This window comes from Manacus vitellinus, unplaced genomic scaffold (genome assembly GCF_001715985.3).
Source record: "Manacus vitellinus isolate BGI_N305 unplaced genomic scaffold, ASM171598v3 scaffold_3_pilon, whole genome shotgun sequence".
NCBI lineage: Eukaryota > Metazoa > Chordata > Aves > Passeriformes > Pipridae > Manacus > Manacus vitellinus.
The window spans coordinates 32,415,734-32,439,879 of NW_021940535.1; the positions used below are offsets into that span (position 1 = coordinate 32,415,734).

The 24,146-nt window shown below is 36.0% G+C and overlaps 1 protein-coding gene across 3 annotated transcripts in view; it reads right to left on the minus strand.

The window, feature by feature from the left end:
• Positions 1-1,981: 1,981 nt before the first annotated feature.
• Positions 1,982-24,146, minus strand: part of ANKIB1 (ankyrin repeat and IBR domain containing 1) — a 54,273-nt gene continuing 32,108 nt past the window's right edge. The window contains exons 7-20 of one of the 3 annotated variants that reach the window (XM_018075610.2): positions 23,233-23,321; positions 21,342-21,486; positions 19,830-19,996; positions 16,565-16,653; positions 15,406-15,536; positions 13,146-13,280; positions 12,518-12,604; positions 12,363-12,429; positions 11,866-12,011; positions 11,089-11,267; positions 10,496-10,547; positions 7,152-7,245; positions 5,496-5,629; positions 1,982-5,146 (exon numbers count right to left, since the gene is read on the minus strand). In XM_018075610.2, the coding sequence (XP_017931099.1) occupies positions 4,394-5,146; positions 5,496-5,629; positions 7,152-7,245; positions 10,496-10,547; positions 11,089-11,267; positions 11,866-12,011; positions 12,363-12,429; positions 12,518-12,604; positions 13,146-13,280; positions 15,406-15,536; positions 16,565-16,653; positions 19,830-19,996; positions 21,342-21,486; positions 23,233-23,321 (2,268 nt within the window). In that variant the 3' untranslated portion in view covers positions 1,982-4,393. Of the gene's footprint in view, positions 5,147-5,495; positions 5,630-7,151; positions 7,264-10,495; positions 10,548-11,088; positions 11,268-11,865; positions 12,012-12,362; positions 12,430-12,517; positions 12,605-13,145; positions 13,281-15,405; positions 15,537-16,564; positions 16,654-19,829; positions 19,997-21,341; positions 21,487-23,232; positions 23,322-24,146 lie in introns of all 3 variants that reach the window. The other 2 variants (XM_018075611.1, XM_018075609.1) reach the window with 2 other exon arrangements.

The following is a 24,146-nucleotide window of genomic DNA, read 5'->3' on the forward strand; positions in this document are numbered from 1 at the left end:
AAAGACCACTAATTTCAAAGTAAGTTTGTTTTGCTTTTTAAATTGGAGAATGTGAAGTTTTCTGCTATAACATGTATAAACTCTAGCATTCTTTGCAATCACGTTAGTGAATCTGGGCTGGATAATTAATATGACATTGCTGTTTGTTTGCCTCCCTAAGGGCATGTTGAGGTTGGCTACACGGACTGCCACATTAAACAATGTAGACAATAAGACTGACTGTAGAATTTGCAGAGTAAAAATACTAGTGTTCAAACAAGACCTTCTTTCCAATAGATTATTATAAATAAAACTGATCTGATAATTGGAGCAGAAGGTGCAGTGGCCAAAATATAACTGATGAATAATTTGCATAGTTCACTATTACTCAGAGAAAAACATCTGGGTTCATAAACTGATAAATACTCCCTGAAACTATGTAAAAGTAAATCATTTTAATGGAGTGAACAATTCCAGTGTAAAAACCCCAAGATAAAATCCCCCATCATTTTTCCAGCACCTCATGGTGGATAAGACACTTATGCTTGGATGAAAATATCACTATAATACGAATTCTGAAGATTATGTATGCACAGTACTGAACACCTACATTTAATATTTTCTTGCTTATATTCCATTTATCTAGATATTCATCTAAATTCATATTCATCTAAATGACCTAAAAAGAAAAAAAACTATGCAAAAACCTTCTCAAGTTTGCATTTCAATGCAGAAAGGACTTCTGTAAAGATGAAGACCTGCATAATTTTAAAATAACACCTGTTAACAATTAACTTTAACATTCCACTGGTAAGAGGTAACCTTAAGTGACTATGAAGAGTTGAGGAAGAAAGAGCTTTGCAGTTAAGTTAGAAAACATTTTTTCTTTACTCTGTTATTCTATTTTTAGTAATTTTTAATGAACTACTTAAATTGTTTTATGTTGTTAAGTATTTGGGGAATAGTATTAATTCTATGCTTGTCTGTTTTTGAAGTGGAATGAAAGCATGGCATTGCAGAAAGTCAAGGCTTCATTCATTTCTTTGCTCTCATACAAAGACTGACAGCTAACAGCTCTGTGCAGTATTTACAGTTGATCTTTTTGATGCACATCTTTTGCCTTACTCTTCAGTTAAGAGGACAAGATGCTAAAAATGACACTCAGTCTTGCATGATCACTGGTTTCTCTACATCTCTCAAGTTTCCATATATGGCTGATCTATGGAAGAGTAATAAGGACAGTAATCACTATATTGTCCAGTTCTAAGGAGGTTGTCTAGACAATATTTTGTAAAGAAACTAGCTATCTTTATGCATGTTTGGCTTCCATTCTTACCAGCCTCCATGAGTATTAAAGTGGGATGTCTTCTGTGAGGGTGGTGAGGCACTGGAACAGGTTGCTCAGAGAAACTGTGGATGCTCCATCCTTGGAAATGTTCAAGGCCAGACTGGATGGAGCTCTGAGCAACCTGGTCTGGTGGAAGGTGTCCCTGCTCATGGCAGGGGGGTTGGAACTGGATGATCTTTAAGGTCCCTTTCAACTAAAAACATTCTGTGATCTTGGAATGAGTGGTGGAGGAAGTTGATGGCATTACTGTAACAAGGAGCAGAACAGTTTAGTGCCTGTTAATGTAACAGAGGCGCTCTGGAATTGCCTGGTAACAATGAAGACTGGATATTAAGTGGCACTTAAGTAACGCTGATTAACAGAATCTTCCACAAAAATTAGCCCCATCCCCTCTTTAGCACCACTATTTGTAATGACAAGGCTTTACTCTACAAAGAACAAGTGCAAAATATGGCTGTAGCAATTAATGTCTGGTTTAGATTTTGTTTTCAAAGCTTAATGATGGTACCTTATATTTACAAATCAAAACATTCAATTACTACGTGGTCCCCACCTAATGTGACACATGATTAAACATATCCTAAAAATGTCTGTCAGCAGTCTCAAGGATCTGCTACAGTAAGTCTAAGATGTAATAAGACAGAACGGAATTAGTTTAAGTAATAAATGTTTAATCAAAGAATTTTACATATTATTAACAGCATTCATTTGGCCAAACATCTACATGGTTGTAGTATCCTACTTGTATATAAAGTGGGAATGTATCAAGTATAGACTATGAAAGTGCAAATAACAATTCAAGGTTAGAGTAATTTTTTTACATTATAAAATTAACAGGTTTACAAAATAGTCTTGCCAAACTTTTATTTTTGAATTGTAAAGTCAATGAATATGGTGTTAAAATAAGTACCAAGAAAATACAAATTTAATAGGCTAATTTCATGCTCATAAGAGTAACACAGAAACAATGGATATACTGCACAACCTAACCAAATTACAAAAAACCAGAACCCACAAACTTCACTATCTTCACAGAGAGCACTCTTACATATCTTACTGTAACTTTGCAAGACATCTCAATGCAATACATATTCTTTTTGTGAGAATCTTTCTACTCAGAAATTCAAGGAAGCTATGTGAGTTAAACACCTTTCAGACCAATTCATGATGACGGGTCATGAAGGACTGTTTTAGTTGAAGGACTTTATACCTACAGGTATTTTTCAAAGGCTCAATATTATGTCAGGAGTAGGGTGGCTAGAGGAAAAGTTGGAAAATTATTTGAGACTATTCTATTCATTTTCTCTAAAGATGCTTGCAAAATGGACAAGGTTTTTATGGGGTAAAGGTAAAATACTCTTAATTCATTTTTTTACTAATATGAACCTTGTGACTGCAAGGTTCCAAAGCTGGATTTGCATGAATTAGTTACCAAAACACTCACTTGAACTCACAGTAATCAATACATAAACTTTGCTATCATGACACTTGCCTATACACACTCAGTAGTAATAAACTTTTATATCAACAAATCTCTGGTAACAGTTAAGCAAAACTTAAAATGGAGTGTATGTAATTTGCTCATGTTATGACAAGTTTTGATTATATGTAATTAAAACAGCCATTTGAACAACTTACTCTAGTTGTAATTACATACTGTACCATTGTATTTCACTAACTGTAGATTGATGCTTTTAAGCAAATCTAAAACCAGTATATTTTGTTTTTTTCACGGTACAACAACTAGGAAAAGGTTTTTTGTGGTTTGTTTTTTTTTTAATTTTTTTTTCTTACACTAAACAGTAATCACACAGCAAATGAATATTGTGCAATTGAACAAATACCTAGTAGTGTTTTGTTTATGCAAAAACACTGACTGAACGTTTAGTTATTTACTGTAAAGGCAAGGCCATGGGTGGTTTTATGGAGGTCTTTGCAATTAATAGCATAGTTACTCCAGAACACACTGAATTTGAATTACTTGTTTAACTGTGGCAACTATCCAGTTGGGTTAGGCAAAGGCACCGTAACATGTTGAGCAGAATGTGTTATCTGAAGTTTTAATTGTGGGACTAATATATGAAAATTCTGTATTCCTATATTTTTATAAAATGTTATCATTAAAAGTAATTGCACTATTAGTGCATAAAATGCTTTGTAGAATTATGAAAACAAAGAACTATGATTGCACTTCCGTTAAAGTGTCTCTTAAAATACAGCATAGCTGTTGCTAGCTCACTGTATTTTAATATTTAAAATAACTGTTTAACAGCAGCATTAGGTTTTATTAACTTAAGATACAGGCTACATTTAATTAAATGCAGTCACCGTGGCAACACATGCCAGTTAAATTTAGAGAAGCAATGCTACCCAGTGGTTTCTTTCACTGCTAAGAATTGTGGGATTAGTTGGATAGAGTAACACTGCACTGTTTCATTAGGCTACTGCCAGTTAACCGTTCACAGTTTGGCACATTTGGACTGTAAATAGACATGAAAAAATCTTTGATTTTAATGGGAAAGAATATCCCCTAAAACTTGTTCCTGGAGCAGTACTAAAGAGAAGCATTAAATACCTCCGTTCACACTGCTAACAAAAATGCAAAATGAGTAAGGAAAAGTTATGGAAAACAAAACCAAAATGCAAATGAACTGCCAGGTGTTATTTTGGTGAAATAATGATTTCTAAAAAAATGGAATAAACTATTTTTTAGGAAAACCAACCAAAATAATCAGTGTAAGCCTTTAATCCATACTTTCAAGTTAAGGATCATCAACCTAAGGCTAAACAGATGCTGCATTGTATTAGGAATGTGGAATACAACCTACTTATTCCTTTCTCTTGAGAGCAAAAAGGCAAGTACTACCTAAATAAATGCGAAGGATATTCCTTGAAAGGTTCACATTATTATGAAGAACTACAATTCAAGAGAACTCCTAAATATCCGTTGTTACATCAGTGGTTACAACTGAGCTGTAGTTATGTGGATCAAAGCCTCCATAATGCTTACTCCACATACTGTACCATCTGTCACTGCCATTCTTTTACTCCAGATTTAGTTTTTGTTCATACCAGATGCACATGTTCAATCCATTCACTTGAGGTCTGAGGAGTCTGACTTGCAGTATCTCCTGAAGCATCCAGGGTGCTTGTTACCTCCCTGTTATTATCACCAATTTGTGATACTGTTTCACTTGGAATAATGTTTTCTTCAGAAGTGCTTTCCTCTGTCTGGGTTCCTCTGCCTTCGTTTTTGAGTGCATCCTCAAATAGTGCATGCTCTTCCTGAGGCTCCAGCCCTGTGTCTCTAAGATTTGGTTGCCCTGCTGACCCATCTTCAGTACTGGGTTGCTGTGACTCCTCATCTGTTTCTGTACTTGTTGAGGGGATCAGAGCAATACTCTGTGGGTTCATGTCATGAAACCAGGCCATAATATTTCCAAGTAGATTTTCATTGGTATGGGGATCTTGACTGCTGGAATCAGCATCACTAGATGTTGAGTATAATCCACTTCTTGTATCACTGCAGGGGTGTGAATGAAGACGATCAGCTGAAAAGGGATCACTGCCTGCACCCAGTCTCATCAGACTGTCACCAAGTTCTAACAGCTCAGAGCTGCTCAAAGCACCCCTCGGGTTGTCTATACTTATGGGAGCAGAGTCCAATCTTGTAGGCAAAGAGGTACCTATTGCTCCTAAAGATGCCTCATTATTTAGAAAGTCTCTCGTTTCTTCATCTATGGCCAAGCCAGATTCCTGTAATGACAGCTGAATAGCTAGCAGGATGTTTGGGTCATCTTCATCCAAAGAACTCAGAGCCTGTGAAAATACATAAAGTTGCTCTCAGCATAAAACTTGCATCTTGTTACATATTTTGGATGAAAAGTAATTTGGGCTCAAATCTGAAATTCATTCATTATTCCTATAGGTCATTCATCAGAATCAATTCTTACTGACAGACTGACAACACAATTTAAAAGGTGACTATTGTTACATTAGTGATTGTTTAGCAATTCTTACCAGTGTGAATGTGTAATTTGTTGTCCTAGATTCTCCCTGTCTCATTGAAGAATTAAGAAAATTTGCAGAGAGACAAAATGACATAGAAAAGCAGAGCAGAGGAAGGCAGATAAAGCAGAGAGAATGGAAAAGAGATTAGGAGAGATACCTGAAGAGAATCCTGGTTTTCAGAGCGACTGACAGGGGTATAGTCATGAAGCGAAGAGCTGTGCAGAATACCCATAGAAGCTGAACTCACCATGGAGGTGCCATGTCTTCTACTACTCCCACCTTCCTGAGTGTCTGTTTGGGCAATTGAAACAAAAATGGTTGAAGAACCAGCGAGGAAACCTTTTCCACTATTATCTACTTACAGAATCTCTTCCTTTTGGATTCCAATTGTGTAATTTTACTCCTTTATTCACTCTGAATGAAACAATCCAAACCACTCCTCCCACACCAACTCTTACACAATGGCAAAACACCAGTCTCACTGTTTCCCACTGACTGCCTGGCTCATTTGTACCTTTCTACTCTCAATGCCCTTCTTCTCCTCCTTGAAAGGATGGGTTATGCTATCAGGAGCACGAGCCTGTTGGCAGAAGGGGCAAAGGCACAGACAAGATTTATGGAAAGCCCTGAAAAATACTGTACATGGACACAATACAGGATGTATTTACAGATGGATTACAAATGTTTGCCCATTTCTCTGTTCTTTCAAAGACAAAACCTCAGCTGTAATGTTAACATTAGAGTAATTTTTACCCTAACATTGCAGCATAATTAAGAGTAGAGTCATTAGTGTAAACTTAACTACTGACATTGCTGTTTTCTTAAAAAAACCAACAAAAAATAGAAGTAAAATGCCATTTTCAGAAAGAAATTCTCTGTAATAAAAATAAATGCAGCTCTTTTGACTTTGGAAAATGGAATCTTACACTGCAAAACTCAAAATGAAATAGACTGAGACAAACTAATACTCTCTTGCATGCTTTAACACTGAACTGGTCATCACTACCACATCCAAGTGTTCAGTCAAATTCTGGTCCTCAAACTAACAAGATGGTTTTGCATTTTATTTGCAATAGGGAAGAACCAAAGCATTTGATTCTTTCTCCTCAGTAAAGGATTTCTCCTTTTGGTTTTAAAGAACAAGCAAAGTATAGGACTTTAGTTCATGAGACACAGCAATGAGAGTTTGTGCAGCATGCCACAAACTGGCAACTCTGCAGAAACAGTGTCACAATATGATTTGGATTCAAGCTATTTTTTACCTTTGCCAAGGTCCTGGTGGAACTGAGACATCCCAGACAGCCAAGTTACAGTGACCTTAAGGGATGGTGCTACCAGCCGTAGCACTGCTCAAAAGAGTAGAATGCTGGAAGTCACAGCCCAGGCCAACTCCTTTCCTGTCTACCTTTGCCAATACAGCCTCTGAGCAGGATTTTGAAACACAGCCTTATGATAACCTTCCACAGGCCTGTAGCAGGGGAACCTTCTTCTACACTCTATACACAACTGGTCCTTTTAATTGGTGTAAAAGAGCTTGTATATATGAGTGCCTTTCAAAATTTCTTCAGGAAAGCAAACCTGTGCTAAACAGCCGAGGAGTTGTTAGTGGGAAGATCAATGCATTTCTCTTTAAGAAGAGGAGCAGCCACAATGAAGTCAACAACACTTCTAACAGAGACAAGCCTTTATGTTGTATACAGCAATGTATTTGAACCTTTTTTAAATTGTATCCACAGAAGAACAAATATTGTGGTCACTTCTAGCAATTTCTGAGTCAGGAAGAGAAAAAGCCCAGCCCCAGGCAGGTTCATACCTAATGTACTCTCACTGGGGTCGTCAGGGTCTGGAGTATTACTGAGCAGACTATGCATGTCTCCACGTCGACGCTGTCTGTGCCTCCTCCGATACTGAAATTCAGCATATTCCTGCATAAACCAAAGGTTACAAAACACAGGGCAGCATGCAGGACTATTTTTCTGAGTTACAAGCACCACATTTTTATAAAAAATGTGTGATTTTATACGTTTATTATAAAATCACCTGCTTCCAGAAAAATGAATTGCAAGTTGTATCATGCAACGCTTAACATAAACAACAAAAATAATTCCAAGGTAATCCTATCTATAAAATAATAAATTTGCAAAGAAAAATACTTGATGTACTACCAACATTTTAATACTTGCAATCTCCTTTTTCAAGAATTCCATTAAGTACACATTTTTTGTCTACAAGCTTTGATGCCAAACTTTATATACACACACTGACACACTTTTTAATAAATGTATACATAGTGATTTTGGAACATAAAAACAATTAATGTGAATCAGACCAATTGTTATCTCAGAATCTCTGTTGCCAGCAATTCCCAGTATGAAATAACTTTTAAGAGATGACAGAAAGCTGGCAGACATACATCATATACTCTTCCCAGCCTCCAGGACACTATGGCTCAGGAACTTCTTAAGCCACAGCTGATACTCTTCTACTGAGCTGTCTTTGATAGATTTTTATTCCATCAATTACAAATCTCCTCTATTTTTGCCTAACCTAAGCTGCTAACGAGCCATACCCCTGGGTTTTAACTCCTACAGCCTGTATTTTCTCATATTATGTGTATTTACCAAAACCAGTTTATATAACATTTATGGAAAAGACTCACTCTTGACCACATCAAGCTAACATCCCAAGGGTTAATTATCTTAATACTTGGAAATAAATGTTTTGATTTCCATACCTTTCCTAATATTAAGAAATTAATTTTATATTGCTCAAGGGCAAATTTCCAGATATGCTTTTGGTTTGTACAGCTGACACTAAACCTGACTGTGTAGCTAAGGTTTTTTGTTAATTGCAGTTATGCATTTACACAAGGCAATAAAAATATACACACAGTACTGGCGCTTCTCTTCAGCAAAGAACACTACTCTTTATTTTCCTGAGCCCCAAGTTGGGAAATCCGTAACCCAAAGGCTTCATTTGGCCAAATGAACTGGGGAAGCTACCAGTACCATTACTTTTCCTTTCTTATATTAACTCTTCATCACAGAATATCTCAATATATAAAGAACCTAAAACTTAAATCCAGAAGTATCATTTCTCTTACACAATGTGTAGATGATATTATGGGAGCATGTTTTCTTTCCATGAACTGTCTCAGACCAAATCCTTATTCACTGTGACATATGCAAGCCAAAAGGAATAGTCACTAAATCATCAGCATGGGCAGATTTTTATCTATGTAACAAGATCCATGAAAATGGTAAGAACATAAAAATAGCGTTACTGAGCTGGACAAAAGGTCCATTTAGCCCAATACTGTCTTCAACTGTGGTTAGTCGTATATGCTTTTTAGTCTGTGGAACACCATAAAAAAACAGGGTAAAAAGGAAGTGATTCTTCTCTAAAATATTCTTCCAGCTCTTAGTGAGCTCAGAGCTTTTCTAAATGGAAGGCAGTGCCCCAAACAACACAAAATCAAACCTTGATATAGAACAATATAACTGAATTATTTTAAAAATATATAATTATAACATTATGAATCATGAAAGTAATAATGGGAAGTGATTGCTGAACACTAAGATTTATTAATCGTATCAGATCTTATCTGTCATTTATTTGCAATAAAATAATAGATTTTACTAAGAGCCATTTAACTTTTGGTTGCTTTAGATCTCTTTAGAGAGATCTAGATCTCTTTAGAAAGAGATCTTAATTACTATGTATGAAAGTTTATTTCTAATTACAAGGAACAATTTTCTACATGTGAGCAAAAGGAGTTTTAATTGTGTTGGGTAAGAATATCTTGGTTTCACAAAGTGTTCTACAACAACCAGCATTCCTTGCTAAAATCAGTAAGATTTTGTTTTCTATAATAATCTGCTATACACAGTCATTCTACTGCTTGTCAGTAAAAGTACAGCACTATGTAAAACACTTTGTAGTGAAATGCACTAAAATAAACAAAAATAACCATTACTAATTCTACAAAATTCCTTTAGCATAGGTGGTTGCAAGTATTCATGATAGCTACATAGCAAAGAAACCAACTTGCATTACACAGTGCCACATTTAGCCAAGTCATAAAAACTCATAAGCAATGATCTAAGCACAGCTGCAATGGCACCTACTGCTGAACAGCTTATCAACACATTTCTTACCAGCTTTTTCTCATAACCAGTTCCATTGATGATACAGTAACATCATAATGAGTTTGACATTGTCAAATGTGGCATTATTTCAAAAGAAAGAACTAAGGGAACTGGACAGGAGAAGCAAGCTGATCTTTTGTAGAGAAGCGAGCCATTTTCTCACCAGCGTGATGCTCACCAGCAACAATAGTAAAGGAAATATATAGAAAAAGTACATGGAGTTTTCTAGGATGCTTAAAAATGACTAGATAGAAAGAAAACAGCACCAAGGAAATATTGAAATGAAGTTTCCTTCCTGACTGAATGCTTTAATCTAATGTTCTCAAAACATCTAATAAAAATTAAGACGCTAAAGGAAAGCTTTATAGGAAGCTTCTCATATTTTAGGGCAGAGTCTCCAAAACTACTTACTCTTTCCCAAATACAGATCATAGAATATTAATTTAAAAATTATAATTTTCATTCTTAGTTAAGTAGCAAAAATTAATGTCATTTGAGTATGCAATTTTCATCCTGCTTCAATACATAACAATAAAAATAAACATTTGAAATAGTTAACAATATTTATGTGTATGACTGCATGTTTTTCTTGGATTGTGACAGAAGGATGGAAATTTCTTAGGCTTTTTGTCAAATTCTGCTGGACTAATGTTGCATTCAAAAGTAATCTAAACGATTTCATATATTTATTATTTTAAGGTTCTGCAGCACACAGACACCAGTTTATATTCAATTATAAAACTGGTTAGGTACTTGGAAAATGATGAACTCAAAATAGCTTCTCTAATGTCCCCTTAAATAACTATATCATATAGAGGCATTGCTTAGAGTCATTGCACAATTAGCTATGAATATATTTCCTTCTATTGTGAAATAAATGAAATGAAAGCTTAACCAACTTGAAATGCTTTGACTCAAAATAAAGCAGCTCTTCATGCAGATTGTGATCGTACCTGTGTTTCTAGAATATGCAGAACTAAGTTAAAAAAATTAAAAGGAAATAGTTTACCTCAGGGGATGCAAATCCTAAATATTCCCAATCCCATGTTCCACCAGCAAAGCTATAAAATGGAAAGATATACCATCGAGTTTAGAAGTAGAACAAATATGAACAACCTCCAGAGCTTCAAAGCCTATTGAAATTTAAAAACTAGAGCAATTGTAACTCTCTAAACTTAACAAGTCTTCTCCTTTAATTCTTGCCTCAAAATTAATCTAGAAAGCCCTACAAATAAATTTTTGACTATGACAGAAGTACGTGATATTTTTAGCAAATACCTAAGAGATTTTTGAAGTGTATCAGGCATTTAGTGGCAATCTTGATAAAAAAAAGTGAAATGGAAGCCTAATCTAATCATTAATATATCACAAATGGGGAAGCAATTGATGTTGCAACAGTAGAGCAGTGATCCTCAAATACATTTTTCCCCAAAGGCTGTAATCCCATAAGGATCGAATGTCCAAGAAATATCACCACCACAATGATTTACAACCACCACACTTAGCATCTATCTCATAGTCAAAAAACAACAGTGGATTCACCCACTTTGGCAGCTATCAAATGAACTTTTTTTGACTTGTGCAGTGTTTTGTGAGGATTACCTGCGTCTGGGTGCTTCTGGAGAGTCTGCAGGAGCAACACCACGGGCCACAGAGGCCAGGAATTCTTGCCGCTTCTGCTGCACGAGACAAGCTGCGCGGATGATTTTATGGCGAGGCGTCCGAAGGTAAGGCCTGTTCACTTTCTGTGCAAGGTCTTCAGTGACCATTTCTAGGTCTGTCTGCAAGAGTTAATAATACAGAATAAAATAGTTTTACAGTAAAACGTGACTCAGGCAGAGCTCTTTGCCATATATACTGAGAGGAGTGATATCCATTTTCCTGAAAATACCTTTTGAAATACCAAAATACCCTGAAATGTCTGCCCTCTAGCCTCCTCTGTTACTGACCTACATGCTGTCCTACACCTTGGAGCAGGATTTCCCTGCACTCAGACATATTGAACATCTTCAAGGGACCTAAGGGACAGGAAAGGAGTCAGCAGTCCCAGGTAGTCCCCCACTTTTGCCTTCACCCAGATGTAAAGATACATCAGTAGGGAAAGACACGATAGAGGAGGTAGAGAAGGAGATGAAGACTGAAGCTAAAATGTTACCCTCGCAGATTAACAGGAAATTTTTTTCTTTCTCCTTCTATCTGTCTTTATCCCCTTCCTTTCGCAGCAAGCATTGTAAAAAAAATGTGCTACTTTTCCAAACTTGGTTACAAATACAAAACAGGTATATCAGTTTTATACTACAAAAATGGCAAAAAGACACTGAAAACTAACATAAAAAAAATAAAGTGCCATTAGAAAAGCAAAATATGTCCATGTATTACCTGCATAAGTTCAAATATTTCTTTCTTTGTGCTTTTAGGCTCCAAGAAGAATCCATATGGATAAGAACACTTAAGAATGCGGCGAGTTTTTAGAAGCTCTTGCACTGCATCTTCAATGAATGTGGTATCAGGACAGCCTCCCTCAGCTGCAATATGAAACAAACATTGTGAAAATATTTTCCTGCTGATGTCAGCATCACTTTTGTGCATATCAGTTAAATATTTTGCAAGTAAACAGCAGCACAGATGGCTGCACAGTGTTCTTACTAAAAGAGGTAAGCACAGAACAATAATTTCTTACTAATGCTACTATCTCCTTGAGTCTTTGAAATACGTAAGATTTACTGTACATTTAGCTTTCATCCAACACTTATGAATTCTAGTACTGAAGGGATCACATCACACTGCAGACCAATGTGAGCTCTATGCAAAAAAGGAAGGTTTAACCAATCACATGTCATTTCAAATCAAATTCATAGATCACAGCAAATACTTACTTCCACTGAGAGCTCTACTCAACTGCTCCATCTTTTCTTTGGCTGTTTTTAGAAGGCGCTGTTCTAACTAGAAAAATAAAATAAATAAAACACAATAAGATAATTATTTTTGGATTAATAAAACCAAAAATCAGTAAAAATGGCTTGACCCACACCTGGTAGCTAAGTTCATGGTTCTTAAATCTTGTATAATAGTGCATAAACCTATCAAGCTCTTGAAATCTTCTATGCTTCTTTTCAGCCTGGAAACAAAATAAACCAAAATAAATCTTATGAATTAATACAGAATCACCATTAGATATAATTAAATAACCAACTTTTTCTTTTCTACATGAACTATTGTATGCAATGCTGATGGTGCCACGTAAGTAAAGAGACAAAAGTAATTTGTGAAATTCACAGGTCTGCAAATACTGTAGCCAAAGAATTGATACACTGTGAGTGCCTGCTATTTAGAGCGACTTTCCAAATGCCAAAATTAAGGCAAGTCTTCTGTAGTGCATAGCAGCTAATTACAGGATCATCATGCCCATTTCACAAAAGGAAACCATGGCACAGAGAAGTAAAATGTCTTGAGCAAAGTCACCAGTGATTATTACCAAAGTCAAAAATTTTATGTTTCTATCCACAAATAAGCAGTGCTTTCTTTCTGTCTCTTTGATATATTTAAGGCTGTATTTTTCCATTTGGAACTTGGTTTTGGAAGAATTTTGATTAAACTTATCCTAAATGGAGAATTGCAGCCTTAGTGGTATTTTTCAAAAACACATATTCATTTGTTACCTCTACAGTCATCTCCTTGGACTGTTCCTCTACGTGCTGAATAACCTCATAGCGTGTGCATCTGTAGTAGCCTCCAGTGGAAGAGCTGTGCTTCTTCCATTCTTCTAAGCATATCCAGCAAAAGTCATATTTGCACTTCAGAAAAAAAAAAAAAAGGAAAAAAAAAAGAAAAAAAGAAGTTGAAACATTTTCGATTTGCAGTTAGGCATCATTATTCCTCCACGAGCAACTGAATTAACATCATTCTGAGTAGTAAAAAATTTTTGGGCAGTCTCCTTCCTTATTTTACCAACTAAGGAGATCCATTTATCAAACCATATAGGTCATCATTCTTGTTCCTTGGATCACAGGCTTGCATTGGATCTACATGTTAAGTGGATGAAGTAAATCAAATACACCTGATCAGGCCTGGGGTTTTGTTATTGCAAAAAAAAAAAAAAGTCCCATTTTTTTAAACAACACAGAAACTGTTCATGTCCCACCTGCTGTCTGGCCACAGTCTGAGCCAAGTAGAACAGGTAACTGCTGAGCAAGTAACTGCTGGGTAGGTATTTCAGCCTCTCTCTTGATGGCAGTACAAATTAAGCCTCTGCACCATACAGCTACCAAGTTTCAAGAAACTTGCAGCAATTTATTATCTATGAAGCCCCTCCTGTTCCTTCAAATCTGGTTCAAAGTACCCAGGTTAAAAAACAACTACATGAGGGTCATGAGAGAGCAGGACTGCCTAAGCCTTGCCTTGTGAGAAACTAGGCTCATAAAACAGTATGAAGATGTCTGCTTAAGTACAGAAAAATGATTATATGAGTAAGGAGCATCCTCCTCTACACCAAGGTACATGCCAGCTGCTAAGAGGCAGCTATAGCCCATCATGTAGTAGGTGTGAGCTTCCTGTTAATTCAGCAGAGGAAGCAACAAGTGTGGTGACCACTATACCTCATGTCTGAGCCCTGCAATGGGCTTGAGGACACCCTTCCTCTCCTTCCTCACTAGGCTGAGGGGAGGCAGCTGCTGTTTGAAGAGATTTCTCGATGACAAAAGGAATCCGACTGTTTTAAGGACATTTTAAGCTGTTTATAAGGTATAGCATCAAAGAAAAAAAGACAACTGTGGTTGTCAGCCAGTGCCTCAGAATGGTATAGAATTAAATTATCTATATTTAACAGTGTTTAATGGCCAAAGTCATCTCCAGCCTGAAGCCATACTTTGCTTAATTGAGATGAGCTCAGTTGCTCAGATGAGGCAACAGCTGCAAACAACATACAGTTTTAAGCACTATGGAATTTATGAGCTCTTTTAAAAATCATTTAAAGAAAAAAAACCCCAAAACACCAAACCAGGAAACTCGGCATAAATCAAAGTGGACGAGAATTTGTTCTCTGCTGTCAATGACATAAAAAAAACTCCCAACCTTCAATTCATATCACAGGAAGAGAGAGAATATGTGATAATATAAAGAAAATGGGATATGTATAGCAATGGAGAGACACCTGCATTTCAGAAAAATAAAAGAATTACTTTCTAAATCTGTTAGCTTTTCATTGTAGGCCAACTATGTCAAGTGTGTGGTCCTTTCTTATTTTTAATGATGGTCCTCCAAGAGGTAGTATTTGTAGTTATGTAAGATCTGACATAAAGAAACAGTATTCTAGAAGTGCCGTTTTTAGCTATTTTGAGAAAAAAAGCCTTCTCAAATGATACTGAACTCACAGCAAAAATATTTTGTTCTATTTTGGTAGCAAACTCATGACTAATTTTCTGGCTGTTGACACCAATACATTTCCCTTGGAACTACTTCTGGTTGTCTTTTCATTCCTGCTGGTTAATTCCTGTTTACAGTTTTCCACCTAAACTTCTCTGCTTTGTTGCTATGTCAGAGAAATAATGCAAAAGAAAAATACAGTAAGGCAAAACCTTCATTAAAGCTTACCCTTCCTTAAAATGTAAACATCTTCTGCAAACCAAAACTGTTCTCTCTTCTACATTATTAATGATGATTTAACCATCTGAGTTTCATACTGAATTGCCCTTAATTCTTAGGTGTTTATGAAATTTCAGTCATTGCAATGTTCACCTGCCAGACAAACAGATTTCACTAAATATTAAACATTTGCTAATTACCTAATTCTTGCAACAGGTTCCATTAGATCTCAGGCATGACACTTCAGAGGTTTTGGACCTCTGTGCTCCTAAAATGTGTACAGGACATACAAACCTGAACGATGGTTCCACAACAGATTGTATGATGGGTCTTTCTTACCTTTGCACACTGCATGTGGTTGCAGCCCTCATTCTTCTGAATGGGAGATTTGCAGTTGGCGCACGGTTTGGAGTTTGTCAATAACCACAGGCAGTTGGCAGCATCTTCATAGGCCTCACTCACTCCCACAACTTTTAGGGGGTGACAGGAAGATATAGAGCATGCAAAAACAGAGAGGTCGAAATTGTACTTGTGTAATCTTTTGTGAAAATCAGGTGAGGAAAGATGCATGTTTATCTGTTTCCTTGACAAAATATTGAAGTTCTTCACTATATACATTTCTCACATATATAAATACACTTTTATTATTACATTTTCTACTTTATACATATTATATATAATATTACTACACTTATTATTTCTTTAGATTTCCACACATCTATTTCTATACAAATTTATATACAGTATATTTGACATTTAATTTTTAAAAGAGAAAATATATATATATAAGAAAAACAGGCATAGTTTGACAATGTAGGGTGTATTTTGCCTCTTTATAAAATTTTCTATGCTTTCCAAAATATTTCTAACACTATGGAAAGGCCCTGAACTGTGGTAATCAAGGTCAGTTATGTATTCAAATTACTGTTAATCTTTAATTTTTTTGTTAATGTTGACCAAGAAAATGATCAGTCTGTCCTGTGTAAACCCAACATTTATTAGCGTTTTTAGTAAATGTTATTTATCATTCAGCCATTTCCTACAGCTCCCTTGCAGTTCACCCTCAACCTTACTATTATTATCACCTGTTGGCTTGAATTAGTTTTATAGCACACAAAAACTGCATGGAACACTACTCAAACAGAAGAGTAGACTGGGCTAAAAGAATTAAAATGGGACAGGATAAATAAAGTAATATTCAGGAATAAATCAACTAATTAAAGAAACAAAGCTTTAAAAGGAAGGAAAAGGAGTTTTATATGCCCTGACTGAACCACACGTGTATTTATGGGGAGAAATGTTTTACAAAGACCAGACTACTACGGTGTTGCAGTTAAAGTGTGAAGCAGCCCCTCATTTTCTTCCCCTTTACCCCTATTTTTCAGCCAGTATGAGTTTTTAACTTAATGCAACTAAAAAAAATCCCTCTAAACCCAAAAGATCAAAACAGCAGCACAACACCTGCTTCACCTCCCCCCCAGCCCCACACGGCTCTTACGTTCTTCTGGTTTCATTTCAGATATTTTCTGTAGCCAGTCCTTCCAGGTTTGGCAGTCACAGGGTTCATGTGCTTCACCAAGACATTCCCTGAAGATGAAGGTTTAAACACCATTACTTACAACTAAGAGACTGAGAATTAAAGTTAAAATTGATTGAAGCAAAAAAAAAGGAAATTTACCAAGACATGCTTAAACTTTAATCGAGTCAGGAAGATAAAAGCCATCCAAATAACATTATTTTAAAATACTCTTAGACTACTTGCTCACAAGCATAGATGACCATTATTAATAAAGAATTTAAATGAGACAGGAAAAGAAAGAAGCTTCTTAAAATTACAATCTGAAATAAATCAGCTGGGTACTATTTTAGTGCCACAAAAGTGCTAGTATAGTTTCTGGCATAAAGATAACCCAGAATACAGAGTTTATCCAAAAGTAAGTAGTTTCCTATAGCTGAAATGCATTTCATGTAGAATTACTTGCATCTGTTCAGTTGTAATAACTAATCCTTAACTAGATTCAAGCTTTTTGTCTAGAACAAGATCAAACCGGCATTAAGTATTTATGGATTTTTACTCTTTCCACCAGAATCTCTTAAATGGGGGCTTTAACTTATTTACATGGACACACTGGAGTACTGAGTCTCTTGAGCTTCTCCTGAAGTTAATACGAGCTTTAAGGATGGCCATCACCACTACACAGTGGCAGATATATGGCTTCCAGATGGTGCTTCAGTGTGGATGTGCCAACATGCACTCCAGATTTGTAATTACTCCTTTTTTTACTGGAATGGCAGCAAATAGCCTAAGACATCTGCCACATCAAACAAAACAATTTCAGATGGGCACCAGCTGCTTCAGAGCACACACAAGTTTTCTGCAGATCCAATGGTGAACTGCTCTCTGCAGTGCAGAGTCAGAAGCTACATCAATACTCTTCTGATTGCTCTTGTCCACATCCTAAGCAGAAATGCAGGGACAAAGAAAAGGCTATGGCAACAGTTTTGAACTTTTCCCCCCGCTAGCTAGTCTGCTAACAAAAAAGCTTAAATTCAGCACACAAGGATCTCTGGTTTGGACTTAAGATCTTAGCTAGGAAAGACTGTACTGGAATGGGTAAGTGGTCTATAACAAGGCCATCTCAGCCCTGGTTGAAAGCTGACACCTTTCTGTGGGACAGTACTACACTTAGCTCATTGACTTCTCATAGAATTCGTTACCAGAAAAGATTGAAACTAGCAAAGATTTAACTTTGACAAGCTCAGTTTTAAGTTAAAAGCTGATTAGTCAATCTTTTATGGGGGGAGCAGGGGAGGGAGTTGTGTCTTTGATGTTTTTAAATTCGTGGAATTTTAATGAAGTGCAGCCATATCTATATCTATATCTATCTATCTCTATCTCTATCTCTATCTATATCTGTATCTATCTATATCTATATCATCTGTATCTTTGACTTTGTATCTATATCTATCTATATGATAGTCACAACAGAGTGTTCAAGAACAACTTCTTATGGAAGTTCTTTCATTAGCCCACCCCAAAACAATGATTTTCATGCTGGGATGTCATTTTAATGGAGTAATAGCACTGAGCCTATTGCTTGTGAAACTTTTTATGAATGAAAGTACATACTTATTAAAATTGCGACAAGTTTCAACAAGTTAAAATTTATGAAAGGGCTAAAAACATCATTCAAGAAGAATGCAGGTCTGGATTTTTTCCCCCACTCGTGATAATACTTATATCATACAATGAATTTTGAACCAAACAAGCAAAACACTGTTGCAACTTAATAACTGTTTTCCCAAGTGCACCTAAAGAGTTGTCAGTCCTGCAGAATGAGACTCTGTCCTTTGTCTCCATCTCAGGTGAAAGGAGCAAGGACTGAGGGTACCAAACAAAGTGTGCTGTCTGCTAAGACTATTTTCCAGAAGTGTCTGCGTGCTACAAATCCTTGTTCTTCTGAAACTGCATTAGGGTCTTCTATATATTGAATGTATCTGATAATGCACTGGTGCAGGATTGGTACACAGAAGCTGCCAATATCTGAAGGACCATGTCAATAAGACACTTAAGTGGTCTCAAGCTCTCTCCTTCAGGTTAACAGAAAAATTGATTCTCTGTCTGTAATCAGATGCAAGGATGAGAGGATGCCACCATCCTGTGGAATAGTACTAAGTTTTGTTATATTTTCACTGGTAAAAAACATTTTCTGGTTTGTTTCCACAGGCTATTTTTCTTGCTGATTTCTCCGTCCATTGTGAATAATGTCTTCCCATGAAGTTCTGTTCTCTGACTTTCATGGTTGTTTCACTATGCCTGTTTTCCTCTTTTTATTTCTTCCTTTCATTCACATAGGGAAAGAACTAAAACCAGAAGCTTCTTTCATTAACAGTCTTACAACATTTGTAATCAAGCAGATGACTCAGGATGTCCTTGCATCATGGTTTCAACGAAAAATGAAAAGAAGAATTACTCAGCTTGTCTCAATATCTATACTCTGGTTGACCCTTTTCCAAGAGGGAAAAGATGTCCCACTACATTAGTCATAAATTGTCAAGTCTGACAACGTCCAGGAACTATGACAGGGCTTTGCTCTGCACTTCAGAAAAACATCCCAAAACTTTTTTACTTTCATTGATGCTGTTTTGTCTTTTCCTTGGAAGTGCTGAAGATCGGCAATGTGCGGTGTGTTTTTAAAAATATCTGGCTTTTTACTCCTTCTTGAGCTTGTATTCATCCTAAGACTCAAGAGAAGTTAACATAAAGAAAAAGTGCTGATCCTAAAGTGAAACAAAGACGGAGTGATCCTGCAAACAGAATAGCTATGTCTGAAGTAAATGGTCCTTCATGGTCCTCTTTAAACTCCAACTTCTCTCATGTGATTCTACCAAAATTCAGAAAGAGCTAAAAATTGTTGATTTTCTGCACTATAATTCATGTTTCAATTATACTACAACAATCCTGAGCAGACACAAAAATCCCTCTACCAGTATCCCACTTCTCTGTCTCCTCAGAACAGAACATCACAACACTCCATGCTGTTGTTTTGCATCTAACGCAGCCAATATTTGCTGTGCTCCAAAATACTAAAGTATTTGTGCACATGGGGTTATTTACTGAATGGATAGAGGGTAATATAGTCACATACCATTCCATACAAATTTGTGTTGTACCCTTGGTCCTAAGTGGGACTTTTGAATTAGTACCTGCACTAGCAGTGACTGTGAGTTTATGGAGATGTAGGTTTGTTGCTAGTACTAACCAGCAGAAAAGATGTCCTTTTCCACAATCTACTGCAGGGGCTTTCAGCATTGGGAAGCTAAGTGTATCTGATCCTGTTGAATTTGATCCTTGTCTTGTTAACCTTACTGCTCTTTCACATCCTGGTATAGGACACCATTTAATAGCAGGATTATTTTCAACAAAGGCCTGTGGAAATAAAAAAGAAAAAGACTACATAAGATCAGATTTCATCGATATAAATCTGTATTCATAATCTTCCTTTAAAGGAACAAAGCCAAAAAGCATAAGGACAATCTTGTGGCTGTGATGATAGACTTTTTAAAATAGTTATAAAAGGGAATAAAGTAATATCTTTTTTTTTCAATAACAGCAGTACTCCAAACTTACACTAAGAAGTGTACCTACATTTCAAACAAAACATTCAATCTGTGCAAGTCAATTCCTTTGTGATGTGGCTTACAGTAAAGTTCTACTATATATGTGCTGGCAATACATTCATTAACAGAACTGACTCTTGCAGATGAAAAGAATTAAAACCTTACTGATTAAGCAAAAATCCCATAATGTCTCCCCATCCACAATAAACCTGAAATCAGAACTGGACTAATTCAGGAATTTACTTCCAATCTATTTGGTTATTGTAACAGCTCTTCTTTTGTAAAAATTATACCTAATAAATGAGGAGGAATAGGAACTTCCACTACTTTGCTTCAAACCTAGGCTGATCACCAGCCACTAAAAAGATATAAAAGATTAATCAAATCTGATAATTTAATTTGCATCTTACTGTGTAAGACTGTTACTGTATATTAAAGAGACTCATCACACAAAGTATTGTACTGTAAATTAAAAAATATTTCTCTACTTTCTTTTGCCCTGCCACCACTGATCAGTAGCACATTACTCAAAGACTAGTTCATTACTACACTAGCATAAAAGAAAAAAGGTGAATTAAAAGCTTGCTTTTAAAAACAAGTTGCAATGATGAAAATAAATACATAAAAAAAAATGAACAGGAAAAGCAATTTTAGCTTTCCCTACTCCTCCTCTTCCTATATATACTAATCATATCAAGCACTGGATGGAAGAAATGTCAGTAATTCACTTGTACTAATAAATTTTTTGAAAGTAAACAGGTACTAATTTTGAATGTAAACTGTTTCTCGGTAATAAAAATAATCCAAAAACTCTTAAAAATTTCAGGTTGCAAACACAATCAACCCCGGCTGCTTAAAACCTTCATATCACCTGTTACAAAAATGAGTTTGATCAAATGATTTTATTAATACTGCATTAGGTAACATATTATGGAAGTATGGCATTTACACTTAAGGAATAATGTTCCTTCTTTTTTTCTCTGTGGTATAGCAAACACTGATATTATGGTATATAAGATAGCCAATAACTCAGTATATGTATTTGCTTATGAACTTCTACTTGGAAAGTTACAGATGTATCACACAGAAGTTGTAAGTTATTTTTTATAAAATGAATTACAGTTCAAGAATACAAGAACAGTTTAATAATTTACCTTAATGTCAAATTGAAGGTATCTTTTGTCCATCTCCTTGGAAACCACACTTTCTATGATGTCTACAGGCACAAGCTGGAAACAATCATATGCTGGGCAAAAAATGTTGTGAGCTTCACCCTCCTGAATTTTCAGATTCAAAAATCTGCCAGAATTTTGTCAGTCAGTATTTGTGAATAAAAAGTAAAAGTTAAAAGGCTGCCGAGTACTTTACACTAAGTTCACAGATATTCACAATAATCAATTTTTAAACAAAGAATAAGAAGTATCCCTTTCTGCTCAAAAGGGCTACAAATCAGATGAATAGCATAATAAAAAAAAAACCAAAACAGTCATGGTCCAAATGTGAGCGTCATCAGCAACATTTAGCCTTATGTGTTTGTGGTTTCCATCCTTGTCATTTATCAGAGAGCTCTGCAATGTTTAATTAAACTGAGCATTACTTCTACCTTAAATGAGTAATGGAGCATGTAAATGTAATTAATCTAGGAAATAATTAATGTGATACGCAATTAATTTCTACAATTGTGCTAATAAAAGCAGGTCTGCTCTTGAACATAAATGTCTAAATTGTGACCTTTGCAGTCCCTAAGTACCAGAATGCAAGATGGAATGAGCTCAGAAATCTGCTGAAAGCTGGACTTTGTAGCAGTTTGCAGAGTTGCTTAGTTTAAAAGCTATAATATATTTATTAATCTGACATCAAGGATGATACTCATCTAACTTTAATCATCTAAAGGACATACAGCTGTTCTAAGGTAGTCACCTGAGATCCTTTAATAGGTAGGTAGGAAGAGTTGCCAACTCATCCCATCTTGGATTCATATCCTAGAATAGGATAACTCAGTCCTGGCTATGCTCTGAGTAACTTAGAAATGACTGGCTCAGGAATATGAATTCCACCCTAGATGTGCCACTACAAACACTTGCTTGACATTGGGCTGTGGCTCTGAGTCTGTGGCTCTGTGCTGGACTCTGTACTGCACAGACCGCAGTACAGCAACCAAATTAGAAGCATCATGTCAAGCCAGTGATCTGTTGGTAACTTCTACAGCACTGCATAGCTATTTGCAAGACAAGAGAAGCATGACTACCAATTTTCTTGCTGCTGAAAAGAACTGCCTTTGAAAAGCTCCTATGGAAAAGAAAGTGCTCTTCCTTAACCTTGGGCGGATGGGTTTATACAAATTGGGCTGATCTGCAGTAGGAATAGCTGTGCTGAAATGACACTGTAACAAGACACTACAGTGCTACAGTTCAAGTAGTACAATCTCCTGAATGGGGACACAGATGAATACAAAGGCACTGCATAGAAATATAATTATTCCTGGGAAGTACTATTAATATTTATACTAGCATAATTATCCATGTCTGAGTTTTTTACTAGCATGACTGTTCTGACCTATGAAGTAACAAGAGCATTACACTAATAGAACTTCTAAGCAAAACCTACCCCTCAGTTATTAACCCTCAACATAAGGAAGCATTTTAATTGCTTTTCTGACTGGAAATGGATTTACTATGCCTAAGTTCAGTATGCTAAATCAAGACATGGAATTAAGCATGTACTTAATTTAGAAAGTGTAAACCCCAATGCTGCCAACAGCACACACACACTGAACAAATCAAGAGTAGGCTTATCTATTTACACAGAGGCTTGAAACATTTGCTTTAGAGTTTTGCTGAGTCAGGACGAAACCAAACATTACACAAGCCTAAACCAGTCAGTAACAGTTGTTTGAGTGACAACTAAAATATTTCATAGGTTCAAACCAGCAACTCTTTGAAACCCAAAAAATACTTTAACGTTAGCTGTTTACAGTCTCTGTCCTTTCTTCTTCAAAATGGCAAGTATGAAAGTTTCTCACGATAGAAAAGCATGTATACTCACGCCTCCCAGCATGCTCTGCAGAAGTCATGTCCACAAGGCATATCCACTGGGTCTTCAAATACAGAAATATTACACATACAAATGTCACACTGTAAATGAAAAAAATACTTCTGATTAAGAAACACCCTAAAGCCTTTCATATTGTTAGCAGAACAAGTTATGTTGGAAAGTCTCAGTGAAAATTCAAAGAAGGGTTCAGCAGGGGGAAAAAAATCTAACTGTAATCAGAAAAAAAAAGTTATTTAAGTTATAGAAATAGAAATGGGAAAGATTAGGTATCTCTGTTTCTATACCTTCCTATCCAAATAGCATATTTTGGGCTGCCTTTTGCTGTGTCCTCGAGCTCAGGAAGTGCTTCACCCTGCAGAGTGCTGGGATCTCAGAGTTAGAATTCTGGGTCCAAAAGGGACCTGAATTTGTCATCATCACCTTCACAGACACCCAGAAATTACTTTAGAGATGACAGATGCTACAAGGAATGTTTGGCATCTCACACAATCAGGGCCAAATCAAGGTGGAACAGCTTGGATGTGCAGCAGCAGCAAATATTTTAAGTAATCATGCACATAAATAATATTTTTAAAGAGACTTTGATGTTTTCAATCCAAATAAAAAGTTACACTACTAATATTCCAACAGAAGACACCGCTGCTGAATTTTACAGAAGTATGATACTAAACAAAAAATAACACTGAGTATTAAGACCCTTGCTTTGAAAACATTTAATGCATATGGATGAAACCAGTCATTGGTTGTGGTTTTGTGTGAAAATAAATATTAATGTTCTTCAAGGAATACAAATGGATTTTTCTTTTCATTGGAACAAAGATTCCATGAAAATTTACTTCAACTTTCAATACACTTGATATTATACACACATAGGACATCTTCAGAAAGTTAACCTGTGGTATGCC